The sequence below is a fragment of the Balaenoptera physalus genome, assembly GCF_965194825.1.
Source record: "Balaenoptera physalus genome assembly, chromosome: 2".
NCBI classification, from domain to species: Eukaryota; Metazoa; Chordata; class Mammalia; order Artiodactyla; family Balaenopteridae; genus Balaenoptera; species Balaenoptera physalus.
In genome coordinates, this window is record NC_138883.1 from 42,946,110 (window position 1) to 42,961,280 (window position 15,171).

The following is a 15,171-nucleotide window of genomic DNA, read 5'->3' on the forward strand; positions in this document are numbered from 1 at the left end:
GGCACAGATGCTAGTTTGCTGGTAACATGTGTGCCAAGTACTGTACTAGGTGTTTTATGTACCTGCCACCAACAGGGCAAGGCAAGAGAATTTCTCAGGGAAAACAGGCTTACAGGGATAGCAGGGTAGGCAAACTCTAAATAGATGCAAGATTGTTTGAACTGCCTTCTTTTCCACAACTCCCACACATCTGAGCTTAATGAAATAAGTTGATTCTGCACTGGAATTCATTCTATTGACCGAATAATGCAAAACAAGTCAGGTAAATTCAAGTTTGTAATATGCTCAGTTCCAGATTATTTTATGAAGTCCTTTTCAACTCTTTTCCTCTCAGAACTCTCTCTAGCCTCCAGTATTTCTAATAAAATTTTATTCTGAGCTGTATCACCTCTAAGACTGAAATTTTTTATAGATATTTCCTTTACCTAAGTTTACTCTGTTTAGCTCAAGTTGAGAACTCCTCATTTTCCCCTTTCCCAAAATATTGACATCACCTCTAGATTTTAACATAGTCCAAGTTACTAATCAGGGGCAAATAAGGAATTAAACTTCCTAGAACTAAATAACATCTTTTATATTATATGAATATATAGGTATTTATAGAGCTCAACCAAAATCTAAAATCTGAACATTTAAGCAGAACAACTACAGGCAGTCCTTGCTTTGAACTGCACCATGATGATGGGAACCATACCCTCACTTTGTTACCCAGTTACCGTGAAGTCACGCAAAAGAAGGGCACTGTTCCAATATGCGCAAGTTCAGCTGACACAGTACCATGACTACCTATACTGTGGTTTAAAAATGATCTTCTCCTGCATTAACCCAATATCTAGCAGTACGGAAGGTCAATGAAAACCCATTAACCATGTGAATTCCAGTTAGGTAACCAGTTAGGAAGAACATGAGCCTGTAATAAAAAAATGACTGTGAGGAAGAGTCATACAGTAAAACATTAAAAAAAATGAGACAGAAGGATGATAGGAGCGGGAAATTCTGGAAAGCAGAACAGACACACTGATGGTAAATAAAAGTAGATGGATGTGAACTAAATAGAATCTGAGGAAAAAAGAAGGCTACAATGGGCTGCAACTGCAAAGCAGGGACTCGAGGTTGGTAAGCACGGTCTTTCTTCCCAAATTCAGTACATACGTACAAAACAACTGGGAGATGGACGAAAAAGTTTGTTTTTAGTGTTGGCAGAAATGTGAAGGGCACAGGGGCTGGTTTGAGAAAAGAGAAAAGAAATTTTAAAGTTTTATACGCTATTCATTAAAACCATACTCTTTTAAAATGACGTGAGAGGACAGAAACCAAACTCCCCCTCACTAAAGAAAACAGTTAATGTTTATTGAGCACTTACTAACTATATTAGGCGCTAATTATATTAACTTTGCATGTTAATATAGATATTAGCACTGCTTCTCACAGAATCCCTGTAAAGTAGGTACTCTGTCTTCCCCAATTCAGATGAGGGAATTGAGGCATAACAGGGCACACACTGAGTATGCAGGGAAATTCTGGAGCGCTCTGGCTCAAAGCAACTACAGGGCAAGCAGAGATACTGAACACACAAGACTTTCTAAAGGAGAAAGAGAAAAGTAGTCCCTGACATTCAGGAACCAGCCTGGTACTATTAGCTGGGCCTTGCTGTTGCTACGGAGCTGTTCTGGCCCTCACAGCTTGGGCGTGTTGTTCTCATGTTGAATGTGAACAATTTCGCAGAACATCGGCATCAGACAGGTCTGTTCCGTGGCCATAATGGATCAAGACAAAAACAAGACCACTCCCTAGTTGTGTCTCAACACAGAAGAAAACAGGAACGTTGTCCAAGCCACAGAAATGACCAAACGTCCTTTTTTTTCCTGACTGCTGCTGCTTTACCAATTATAGCATTAACCTTGCTCTAGTCTTCTCTCCTTATAGATAAGATTAAGATAACCAATCACAGAACTACCCCCCACTTCTTGACAGCATCCAGTCTAGAGCAAAGCCCCATTTCCTTAAACCCTCCCCAAAATCACCTAACAGAAGCTCAGATCTAAGTCCTATCTAATATTCTTTTTTTTATTAATTAACCAATTCAGAATTGTTACAGTGCTTGATACAGGCTTGATTTCTGATAAATTTAATAAACAAATAAACAAACAAACAAAACCACTTGCAGTGCTGGGAGCCATGGGCCTGGCTCCCTACAGGATGTTTCCACAGAATCCTGGGCTATTGCTTTTCCCCAAGGTGGTACTGTAAGCTTTCACAGATCCACCCTCTAACTGAGGTGCCATGTGGTTCTCCAAGCTGTGTGTTCTCCCTCACTGAAAATGAATAGTAAATCCAACTTGTTCAACTACAGATGTGATCCTGGTGACCTTTGGCTGGAAGTATTGACATAGCTAGTGAAACAGTGGGAATGATAGGAATCTTGGAAAATTCAGATACAAGATGTGCTTTGTAAATACATATATACTATTTGCTTTAGTTCTTTAAAACATTAAATGGATCTTTCTGAACCAATGAAAGAAATTTCAAAAAAAGAAAATAATTTCTTGCTTACCTGACATTCCATCCATAGTAATGTACCAAGTATAAAACTTCTCCATCATCAATTTCAGTGCCTTTAATACTGGCTTCATAGATTTTCTGCGTTTTCCCTCGTCCATATTTTACTTTCACTTTGGTTCCTGTTAGGCAAGGTTCTGTGTCTTCCTCATCTTCCTCCCCTTCAGAGTCACATTTGCTTTCGGTTTCTTCCCTGCAGTAAGTTATAACATTGATAATGCTACTAATAACTTAATGGAAAACAAAATAATATATGCTAAAAGAATCCAACATGTAGAAAAGTCACAACCTAATTATTACCTTAATAACATGTCAGTGGAGGAGGAGAAGAAGGAGGAGAAGGAGAAGATTTTTATAGACTACTTACTAAGGAATTTATTTATTATGTAAAGGTGCACTGTACCAAAAGCAAATCCATACTTCTTAAAGGCCAATCAATAATCACAGTTAATGATGATGTGGAGTCAAATAAGTCACTTTTGATAAAGCAAAATACGGACAACATGCTTTGAAAAAGTCTTTAGGATTCATACTCAAGTGCCACCTTACATGTGAAAATGACCTAAAGATAGTTTTTAACTTCCTGCAACTAAAATGTCTTTTAAGTCTACTTTACTACTACTTTCTGCTCAATTCAGAATGGTTCTTAACCAAGACTATTTTTTTGGTGGGCAAAATAATGAACAAGGGCTAACTACCTTAGTAACTCTATCTTTTAAACTATTGATAGTTTCTATTTTAAAGGTTTCCCCACCCTAACATAGAAACAATAGATACTTGAGTATTAGGCCACTTGTTATAACTGTGGGATAGCACCAGGAGAACAAAGCTTTGCGTTATCTTATGTTGATTCCTATTTGTTTTTACGCATCTCCCATCGGTTCTTCTCTGTTTTGATAATCAGATATAAAGGAGATTCACACAGGGAGGTCCAACAATATTTTTCATATTTTTATAAATAAAACATTCTTTATTAGCCCGGCAAGGATTCAGAAAAGATTTGCATCAAAGATCATACTAGCGTCACAAGAGTTTTAAAAAGCTTAAAAGGGGGTACTGTGTTCTGTCATAAACATAGGGCATTATTTTAGGGACCACTGGGGGACCCGACATGAAGAAGCTTTGATAACCCATTAGCAGTGGGAATGTTTTCTTTCCAAGGGCATCTTCCAATTATATCCTGATAAGGTAATTTCAAAACACCATGAGCAACTACTTAAGACAGAAGTCTCTATAAATAAAAAAGTTTCCTATTTCCATAATTCCTGCTACTGAATGAGAATACAGACTATGTTTGTATATTCAATTTTTATTTAGTAAAAGGAAATATCATTCTTCATATTCAAGTCTGAAATTTTCTGTCTCTAAAATAAATATTTATTCCATTTACATATCAATTAATTATAAAGGCTTTTTAAACCACATAGTGTGTATGTGTATATATATATATGTATATTATATGTTTGATGCATTACTATAAAATATATACATTTTGATGCTTATTTTTAACAAATCTTCAAACTGTAATTAGGCCTTACTTTTTAAGTGGTTTATCCTTGCTTAAATTTATTGTCCAAATATTTCAAATACTACACTCACATCATTATACTCAACTCCAATTATTTCCTCCCACTTTCCCTAACCCTAATCCTATTTCAAGACAGAACTTGCTTTATTCACTGATCTAATTCACATGTAACTGTGAAAGCTCCTGTACCTATTTGTACTGAATCATAAAATTACCTCTCCCACTCACCAATCCTTACTATTTTTCCAGTAATTTTCTCAACGGTTAATTTTCAGATGGGTGTCAGCCACTAGTCGGAGGCAGCAGGCCACTGTTCCCAATTTTGCTTAGTAACTCAAATTTCTAGAAAATTTAGCATCAGATGATAATCAAAAAATAACTATGGAGGAAAGCTTCTATACAAGTAAGTGTGTTATGCTGCTGTTGCTGAATTAAAAGTCATCTTTTAGTAGTGTCTAAAAATTAGTAAATCCATTTGACAACAAAGAAATGGCCAACTGAACATAGTTGGACATTACCGTGATCTAGCTAGACTGCCTCGTCATCGGTTATTTTTAAGTCAATTCAGTCCATACGTGTGTCATACATGAGAAAACACAAAAACAGTTTTCATTCAACAGCAAACAGGATGAACATTAAAAGGCCGAAATTTAATTGCTGTGATGTGGGGCAAGAATGTACTTTCCAAACTAGAATCAGGGGTGCATGCCACTTATTCTAATACAGTAACTTGAAAAAGAAAAATGTCTTAGATGAAGCTAACACACAGAAACATCTGCTAGTACTGTGCACCCATGTGTCTGTTAGCTTTCCCACATTGTACCTTTTTTAAAATGGAATTTTTGCTGTCGCTGTTTCCTCTTGTCCACTTCCTCCATTTTTCTCCAGCTCCCTTCCCTGCTGTCAACTGCAGGACCTTTCTTTTGACTGGGTGGCGCAGCCTTCTGTGAGGCCACTGTTTAGGGCACAAGTGCTATTAAAATGGTGCGACCAGTATATTCTCCAATTCCGAAAGGCGATACACATCATCTTCACAATGTGTCTCACCTTCATTAGACAAGAGGAATGGAAGTCCCAATAAGAAAACATTCCCTCAAACCTGAATCTCTAAGCAGGAACAGAGCGCTGCTGTACCCCAGACAGGTGCTTCTGGAGAACAAATATAAGATAATGTACCTCTCTTGGCTCTTCTCTTCCTCTTCCTCTGAGTCTCTGTCAGAATCCTCCTGCTTTTTAATTTTCTTCTCCTTTTGCTTTGGTGGATTTTTTCTCCCCAGTAGTAACTCATTTTCTTTTTTCTCTGCAGTTTCATAGTCATCATCTACATCCTTATTTTCTGTATCATCATCTTTTAATTTGTCTTCTGTTTTCTCTTCTTCAATTTCCTTTTTAATAGAATTTGCATCTCGAGCAATTCTCCTTCGTCCCTAATAGGCGGATAAAAGCTTTAAAGTAACTATCACTACAAAGGGCAAAAGAACGTAGAAAAATGTATCTTCTCCTTAAACCTTCACAGCAATGACTCGTCTTCTCTCTAGCTTGAGACATGACACTGATAACCCAGCAACTCCTGAATACTTTTCTCTTCCTCTCAAGAAGAAAAGAATAACCCATGTAAATTACTTAATTGTGTCCAAGTGTACTATGATCCCTGGCTACACACTACATACAAAATAAAAATTTTCTCCTGTGTTCACTATTATTTTCTCTCACTTTTAATATTTCTTGACTATAATAAAATTTTTTAAAGAATTATCTAAGTGTCAGTGATGTAAGTTAATAATAATAAATCAGTCCCTTAAGTTTTTAGAAGTTCTGTCATCCCTAATTCTACTGTTTACTAAGATAAAATTAACATATCACTGAGTTTCAGTGTGATTACATTTTAAAAGGACTGAACTGTATCAATGGCCAAAAAGTGAGCTCATTTCTTTGAATGAGTATCTGGAGAGCTCACTAGGCCAGCAGTAACTTGTTATACGCCCAGCAGCTTTTATCCAGTCTCTTGTTGCGTGCTCAAATGACCATGAAACTGTTGAGCCATTTCATTATCTCCTAAATTCTCCTTCCAGTCAACCTCTATACACTGGCAGAATTCCCCTCTACTTGGAATAAAGTGAGGATAAAAAAAGAGCCAAGAAGTTTGGGAGCACTAGAATACTTAACAATATCTCAGTATAACAAATGTTTTACCTAGTTCCCGACTATGTGCTATTTAAACATCAAAGGTAGGGGGAGAGAAAAAAAAAAAAAGAACTTAAATGTAAGTTCCATGAGGGCAGGGTCTCTGTCTTATTCACTTCTGTAACCTCAGATCTAGACAGTGCCTGGCACATGGCAGGTGCTCTTTAAATATTTGTAGGTAAATGAATAAAAGCATCTGTTATCCATCAAAATTTAGGTTTGTATACCTTATACCTTTATCCCAGAAATCCCATTTTTACAAGTCTGGCCTCTGTATTCAGATAAATGAGGAGGACATTTTTACAAGCCTCTATATTTAGATAAATGGGGAGGACATTTTTACGAGCATATTTATTGCATCACTTTTTGTAATCATAAAAAATTGGACAAAATCTTGAGGAAGGTAAATTTATGATACATCCATACTATGCAGTACTCCGCAGATGTTTTACATAAACATGAGGAGGGTCTTTATGTAATGACAAGGAAGTATGTCCACAATACATACAATGGATATTACTCAGTCTTAAAAAGGATGGAAATTCTAATGCATACATGGATGAACCTTGAAGACCTTATGCAGAGTGAAATAAACCAGTCACAAAAGGACAAATACTACATAATTCCACTTATATGAAGTACCTAGAGTAGTCAAATTCATAGAAAGTAGAAGGGTGGTTGCCAGAGGCTGGGGAAGACAGGAACGAGGAGTTACTGTTTCACAGGTACAGTTTCAGTTTTGCAAGATGAAAAAAGTTCTGGGGATGGATGGTGGTGATGGTTGTACAACAATGTGAATGTAGTTAATGCCACTGAACTGCACATATAAAAACGGTGAAGATGATAAATTTTATGTTATGTGTATTTACCACAATTTTTAAAAATTAAAGAAAGAAAAGAAACAAACCACTTTGGATGTTTCATGAAATTCACTAGAAGATTCCATTTACTAGATGATAAAATGGACAGTTTTAAAAAATGGTTTCTGAGCAAATAAAAGAGAAGATGATTTCACCTTTTCTTTTAACTACAATGTCAATGAAAAATAAGATGCATTACAATAAGTGAACTTCTTTGACAGTGTGATTAAATCTTCTTTCTACTTCTAAAATTTGATAAATCCTACTGTGTAGACATCATCAGACAAAGATCAAAATAATGAGGGACAATTCCTGATTGTTATATACTAATGGAGAGCAAGGGTAGAGTTAGAACAGAAAACCAGTGTGCACATGACTAGGAAACAAGGCAGAGCATGAAAAACTGCCACAAGAGCTGTACAGTGTGTTGTGAAGTCAAGAGAAAGAAAAGATCCCACCTGGCTGAGGGCACAGGTATTATAAAGAGGAGATTCACTCACTCAACAACTATTTAATAAGTCCTTACTATGTGCCAGGCACTATTCTAGATGCCTGGGATCTCTCAATTAATGGAATAAACACTAATCCCTGCCCTTGTGGAGTGTGACACTAGTCCAGAGTGGGGTAAAAGAAACAATAAGCAGTAAACTGAACAAGTAAGTAAATTACAGATAGAAACAGCAACATTAGAGGGATTGCCAGTGCCAAAGAGAGGAGGTAGGTTACAATTTTAGGTAAGGTGACCAGGAGAGGCTTCAGTGAGGTGACACTTTAGCAAAAGACTTGACGGAAGTGAGTATCTGAGATTGACCCCAGATGAGAATGACTTGAACAAACAAACAGAGAACAAGAGGAGGAATGGTTTTTCAGGTAGAAGAAATAATGTGTGGTATATTTAGAGAAAGGGAGCTAGGTTAGCCTGGCTGAAGCACAACCAAATACTGGAAAATAAACTAGGTTCACAGGAGTATTTTTGTGTATATCTGAAAATGCCCATAATAAAAAGATTAAAATATGCTAAAAATAAACTAGATAAAACTAGTCTTAACTACTTACCCTTGGAGATTTTAATTCTGTTTCTTCTCTTTCACTTTCACTGTTTGAATCAATATTTTCCTCAGGTTCACTCTTCACTTCTACTAAAGGCATTTCTTGATCTACTTTTGGAGCCTCTTCCATGGATTCTTCTAAGTCTTTTTTTTCCTCTTTTACTTTTGGTTCATGGTGGTGAATAGTTCTGAACTGAATATTTGCAGAACGGCAGTACTCCTCAAAACCATAGAGATACCTAAACAAACAATATTTCATTTTAAGAAATCTTAGTCTTTACATTTAACTTGAATACTATATTAAACACACACATATTTTTTGAAAAGTAAAACTCAAGCCTTTTTTTTTTACAAAGTATTTTTTCTGTTACTGATTTCTTGGTGTTTTATATAGGAAAACAGACCAAAATATTAATCAGAAACTAAAATTTCTTTCCTGAAAAATCTGACCTTGTGATAACTGAACACAGCTATCATAGTTTTGATATGAAGGCTGTTCACCACAAAAGGTACAACTCTATAACATGTATCGTAATTTCAGACTATAAACACTGCCTGTATCTGTGATTTTGAAAAGAAAATCAGAACATGAAAAATGGAGTAAAGCAGACTTGGTGCACTGAAATAACTTTCAATCACAGTATCTATTAACCGAAACCTTTTTATACACTTTCTCTGACTTTAATGTTCTTTGATTGATGTGTTCTTATTTAACTGCTAACAAATTAAGTGGAAAATACTCCTTGTAAATATGTATTCTTTGATGAATAAACTATACTACTTACTTTCTATAAGCAGTTTTTACATTGTAGGAAGCAGCTGAATTCAAAATAGGAATGCCAAGGTCCATATAAATTTGCTTCCATACAGCACCACTATCAATCTGGAAAATTAAGTTTTTATTTGTTAATGTTTGCAAAGGGAAATAATCTTTACACTAATACTGTATGTTCATTAAGAAAATGTGTTTATTACCTAAAGTACATATTATAGTGCAACATTAGACAATTTAACTTTGCATTACAGTCTTACTTACCTTGTCACATCCACCTTGATGATAAACCAGTCTGAAGAGTTTGAAGAGATTGAGATCTTTATAGCCCAAAACAGGTGGTTTGTTGATTGGAGTACCTTTTAAATAACAGAGAGCAGAAATACAATGTTAATTCCAATGGAAAATAGTAAGTTGAAAACAAAGCTTATCAATTTCTAATTTGCCAAATACCACTAATCAGAGGCGTATATTTAAAGAACCTCAAATTATGTAAGACAACACAAAATATTCTCTATATTCTTTACACAGTACTGTGGTGGTCTTTAGTTTTACTGCCACAACTAATAAAATAACCTCTCTAACTGCCACTGAATTGGATAAAACTAAATCAAACCTTGGGCCTGCAAGGTGTAGCAAATGATGTTGCTGGTTCAAGAAGCCTGGGAAAGAAAACATACAATGGAAAGGGCACATTTTAGGCCATGGTTCCATTTTGAATGCTTCAACACAAACGTTAAGACGGGTGGCAGTAATCTGAAGGATCATTGCTGAAGGCCACTAGAACTGATTTATCTGAGGATTTCCAGGACTGACATAATGTCAGTAGTATGATGATTTATAAAGCTTCTAACTTTATTAGAAATCCTACTCTGTTTAGATAGGGGCTATTATGTTTAATTTGTTGAGACCAAGGATCAGACTAGTTTACTTGCCACCAAAACGCCATTAGTAAATAATGGGTATGTAGATTTACATTATGATTGTTCACTTTCTATTACTCAAATATTATTATAATATTTTCTGGTTTCGTAAGTCTCAAGAAGATAAAATTTAACTATACCAAAACTACTTTTCCTCTACATTTGTACTCAAACTAGATATTAGTAGTTGTCTTTATTCCCAATACTTAATTATTATTTATCAGCTATAACTGATTCTTAGGCTTGAAATCCAAATCCCTGTACCATGAATTGAACAAAAATAATACATAAACCTAGAATATAAAACAGTAAAAGAAATGTCTACTTTTTTTTTTTGGCCATGCTGCACTAGTTCCCAGACCAGGGATTCAACCTGGGCCCTCAGCAGTGAAAACGCTGAGTCCTAACCACTGGACTGCCAGGGAATTCCCAGAAATGCCTGCTTTTAAATAATAAGCATGAAAATACCTCTGTCTTCCATAAACTTATAAAGCTGTTGAAGGAAGCTGTCCCTCTCTTCAGGATCAGGTTCTTCCTCAGGCTGTAAAGATAAAATACATAAATATACAGAACAATGCATAGGAGATACACCGTCTTCTTTGTTTTTCGTTTTGGGAACCCAAGGTAAGGGGATAAGATTTTAATGAAGCCAGAAAATATGAATTTTTCTCAAAATCCTACAACACCATATTTTAATTCATATTTTGATAGAGCTGGTTTGACGCGACTGTCAAGATATACAATCTCTACTCTCCACCCCATTTATCATTTAAACTTCCCATTAATTATCACTGTGGGGATGAAGATTAGCCATGAGGAAAAGGTTTAGGAATGGGGTGAGAGTGTTTTCACCTCATCTGGTGTTTTTTAAAAAATCCTCAAAATACCATGTGGCCCATAGGAATATACTGATAGATGAGTGTAATAATTACAAATGTATTTATTATTTTAAAATAATCCACATACCAATATTAAAATTTTGTCACTGTTGAATGAATATAAACCAGAGGCTGCGAAGTCGCATGGCAAAGGTTTTTTGTTTGGATAGCACAATGTTTTAAAGAAATTTAAATGCATGTAAATGAGCCATATAAATTTTATTTTGTCCCAGACTCCACCAGCCCCTCTTGTATCATAGTAGCCTGCTTTTCTCATTTGCCTTTCTTGCAGGGCCTCTGTAGTTGACTTTGCAACCCCTTAAAATAGGACAATGAAAATTATTTCTTAGGGAAGGAAACTAGATACATAACTACAATTTAGCTCTATGGAAAAAAAAAAAACTAATGGAAACATTCATACAGAAACAACTATTCCTACAAATACCTATTTGTGTGTTACATTTTACTAATTATATAAACCTAATGATTTTTTCTTATGCAAACAAATGGATTTTGGGTTTTAATAAAATATTTCCTTTTCTAATAGACTACTTATAAATTAATATTTGGGAAAATTCTTAAAGTTTAACAATACTATGGAGAGACAAAGAAAACACTGATATATTTCTTTCATATAAATTATCATAATTTAATTTCAGAGTACTATCTATCTATCTATCTATCTATTTATTTATTTATTTATGGCTGCGTTGGGTCTTCATTGCTGCCCGCGGGCTTTCTCTAGTTGCAGCGAGCAGGGGCTGCTCTTTGTTGCGGTGCGTGGGCTTCTCATTGTGGTGGCCTCTCTTCTTGCGGAGCACGGGCTCTAGGCGCACGGGCTTCAGTAGTTGTGGCGCGTGGGCTCAGTAGTTGTGGCTCGTGCGCTCTAGAGCGCAGGCTAAGTAGTTGTGGCACACGGGCTTAGTTGCTCCGCGGCATGTGGGATCTTCCCAGACCAGGGCTCGAACCCATGTCCCCTGCATTGGCAGGCAGAGTCTTAACCACTGCGCCACCAGGGAAGCCCCAGAGTACTACTATTTTTCCATGTTCCAAAACAAGAATTCAGACTTTTGTCTTGCAAAGCCATATTCAAAGCAAAGGCAACTGTCAAGCAATAAATATTGAGTGCTCACAAATCCAGAGAGCAAGAAAATTTTTTTAAGTTTTTAACAGCTAATAAAATAGCCAAGATCAATAAACATGTAGTTAATTAAAATATATTTAAAAAAATGAGGCAATCAAGGTCGATTAAAATATATAATAAAAAAAAGCATGAGGCAATCAAGGGAAAAGTCTTTCCCTCAGTACAGTCTTTTTTTTTTTCTTTCAGTACATTCATTAAGAATGACTTATAGGGCTTCCCTGGTGGCGCAGTGGTTGAGAATCTGCCTGAGAATGCAGGGGACACGGGTTTGAGCCCTGGTCTGGGAAGATCCCACATGCCGCAGAGCAACTGGGCCCGTGAGCCACAATTACTGAGCCTGCGCGTCTGGAGCCTGTGCTCCGCAACAAGAGAGGCCACGATAGTGAGAGGCCCACGCACCGCGATGAAAAGTGGCCCCCGCTTGCCACAACTAGAGAGGGCCCTTGCACAGAAACGAAGACCCAACACAGCCATAAATAAATTAATTAATTAATTTAAAAAAAAAAAAAAAGAATGACTTATAGCATCGGAGTACTTTCAGTTTAACAAAATATAAAGAAACTTAAGTCGAAGTTCTAGTAAGCCTCAAAAGTTAGCAATATACAGACTTAATAGTTAGCAATATACATACAGACTTAATAATCACTACAGAGTTAATAGAGGTCTTTACTAAATACTCAGATCAAGAGATGGCAATTTTTTCCCCAAGTGAATTAAAAAATTTTGCTTTTACAAGGTTGTGAAAACAACTGCCAATGAGTTAACTCAAGAAAAGAGTAATCTGGTAGCCTAAGAATCATTTCAGATACTAATTTTAAGGACTTCTGGTATGGGGAAAAAAACAAAAACAACTTATACCAGACTGGCTCTATGCTTTGCCTGTCCCTCATAATCACAATAGTCTCTCCTCAGACTAACACCTCATTTTTAGTATTTATGATCTTACAGAATTCAAAGAAGACTATTGTATCCAGTATATGTAAAAGCAATTTTTTTAAAAAAGCACTAGTTTGAAATCAAAGTTTCTTCCAAAAACAAGTAAACAAAATGAACCCATCAATTGCAAATTAAGTATTTATTAAGGTTTTACCAAACATTTGATAAATTCTTAACGATTAAGAATATAGTTTTATAGATAAAATTTGGTAGTTTAAATTCATTGGAATTAAAAGTTAGTGGAGGGGCTTCCCTGATGGCGCAGTGGTTGGGAGTCTGCCTGCCAATGCAGGGGACACGGGTTCGAGCCCTGGTCTGGGAAGATCCCTCATGCCGCGGAGCAACTAGGCCCGTGAGCCGCAATTGCTGAGCCTGCGCGTCTGGAGCCTGTGCCCCGCAACAAGAGAGGCCGCGACAGTGAGAGGCCCGCGCACCGCGATGAAGAGTGGCCCCAGCTCGCCACAACTAGAGAGGGCCCTCGCACAGAAACGAAGACCCAACACAGCCAAATAAATTAAAAAAAAAAAAAAAAAAAGTTAGTGGATGTCAAGAGTGTTTTAAGTACCATGAGAAACTATGGCCATAAAATTTTAAGTTCAGAATGCAGTTATCAGGTGTGAAAACAAAATATAAATGAATAAAGAATTCTACTTAAAAACAACTGAACTGCCTGCTTGAAAGGAAATTTATTTTGATTAAAAATTTAAAAAAGATGACGCTATAAACAAAGTTTTAAATTTACCTGACGGTCTTCGCAAAACTCAAAATTGCTTAATCTCTTACAATAAGTAATTCTTCACAATCATTTTATTTTTTAAAACAGCTCCCTTGTTAGTCACCTTAGAGTAAAATTGCACATGGTAGAAAATGCCTCCAACTAGAAGACTCTGCCTTTATGACATTTGTATGGGGGCCGTGCTTGCTATCACAATACCTGCAGGGTCTCTTCTCCTGGTTGGGAGCCAAGAGGGTTTTTCATCCCCCAAGGGTTTTGAAGTGGGAGAGGGCTATAATAATGGGAGGTAGAGCCCACTAGACTGCTGATGAGCCTTCTTCCCTTCGTTTAGTCAAGGATGTGAAGAGTAACTATGCACCCAGTAAAATGCCAGGGCAGGGAAGGGGGCTAAGGATATAGAAGAGGCATGAATATGATCATAATTTTAAGAAACTTACAATTTTAGTTAGCAGGAGTATAACTTCCTAGTATTATAGTAGTTGTATATCTATCTACTACTAGATTATGTATTTTCTGACTTTGGACACTATGTCTTCAAATACAGCTCAAACATTTTTGATAGTTACCATGAATCACAGACTTTTGCAAAAGTATTGCAATTCAAATCAGAAGACGCTTTTGGCCCTCAAGTCTGGCAGGAGGTGTAGAAATGTAAAACCAGCCAATTCGACCAAATGTGCTAAGTGTTGTAAAATACATAAAAGAATACAAGAGCAAGGTGAGGGGATGAATGGTTCTGCTGGGGGTGCGGTGATGGTGGTAATAGTAGGGAAAGCCTCAGAATGTGAGGAGCATACAGCCTGGGAACAAGAGCAAACAGCATAAACATGAGGCTGGCAAAGGCAGGCTGTGATCAGGAAAGGACTTTGGAATGATATGTTAGAGAATCAGAACTGGACACTCTGGGTAGATGTGAGGTTTGAGAGAGCTAGAGAGGAATTAGGTCAGATCTGTATTTTTAAAAGTTCTCTGAGTTTGATGGATTGGAAGGGAAAGGGGAGCTACTGCCACAGTCCACAAAGAGAGGATCAATGCCTGAATTAGTCTTGCCACCTGATGATGGAAAGATGACCCCTCCCCCTGAAGGAGAGAGAAAGAGAGCATGGGAGAGTGAGAGAGAGGTGTTAATGCTGAGATTTTTTTTGTTTTGTTTAGGTTATTCATGTTTGTAGTCCTCAAAGTTTCAACATGTTGTAAGTGCTCAATAAGTTCCATGAAGTTAAAGACACGCTGATTTTAGTCACAGTTTTATCATCAATGACTGGAATTTATTTTTATTTTTATTTTTGTGCCCTAAAATTAATTTATTCCAAGAGGAATCTCGTTTTTATATTTCTAGTTCTAAAAAACCTACTTCGATGCAGTACAGAGGAACAGACTGGAGTAGGGAAACCATGGACATGGAAAGAACAAGTTGCTACTGCACCAGTCTAGCTAGGTGAAAGAGAAGAGTGGCTTGAACTAAGGTGACAGAGAGTAGAAAGTGAGGGAAGTGGGCAAATTTGAGAGCTATAAAGTAAGCAGAAGAGACAGGATCTGATGTCTCATTGGATAGGGAGGCAAGAGTGAGAGGATTATCTCATTTATCTCATTTGTCTAGCT

The 15,171-nt window shown here is 36.7% G+C and overlaps 1 protein-coding gene across 1 annotated transcript in view; it reads right to left on the reverse strand.

Annotated features, from left to right (window-relative positions):
• ARID4A (AT-rich interaction domain 4A) overlaps nt 1–15,171 on the reverse strand; it is a 56,996-nt gene that overhangs the window by 15,591 nt on the left and 26,234 nt on the right. The window contains exons 12-17 of the mRNA XM_082450335.1: nt 10,344–10,416; nt 9,217–9,311; nt 8,966–9,063; nt 8,188–8,419; nt 5,264–5,514; nt 2,555–2,752 (exon numbers count right to left, since the gene is read on the reverse strand). Of these exons, the coding sequence (XP_082306461.1) occupies nt 2,555–2,752; nt 5,264–5,514; nt 8,188–8,419; nt 8,966–9,063; nt 9,217–9,311; nt 10,344–10,416 (947 nt within the window). The remainder of the gene's footprint in view (nt 1–2,554; nt 2,753–5,263; nt 5,515–8,187; nt 8,420–8,965; nt 9,064–9,216; nt 9,312–10,343; nt 10,417–15,171) is intronic.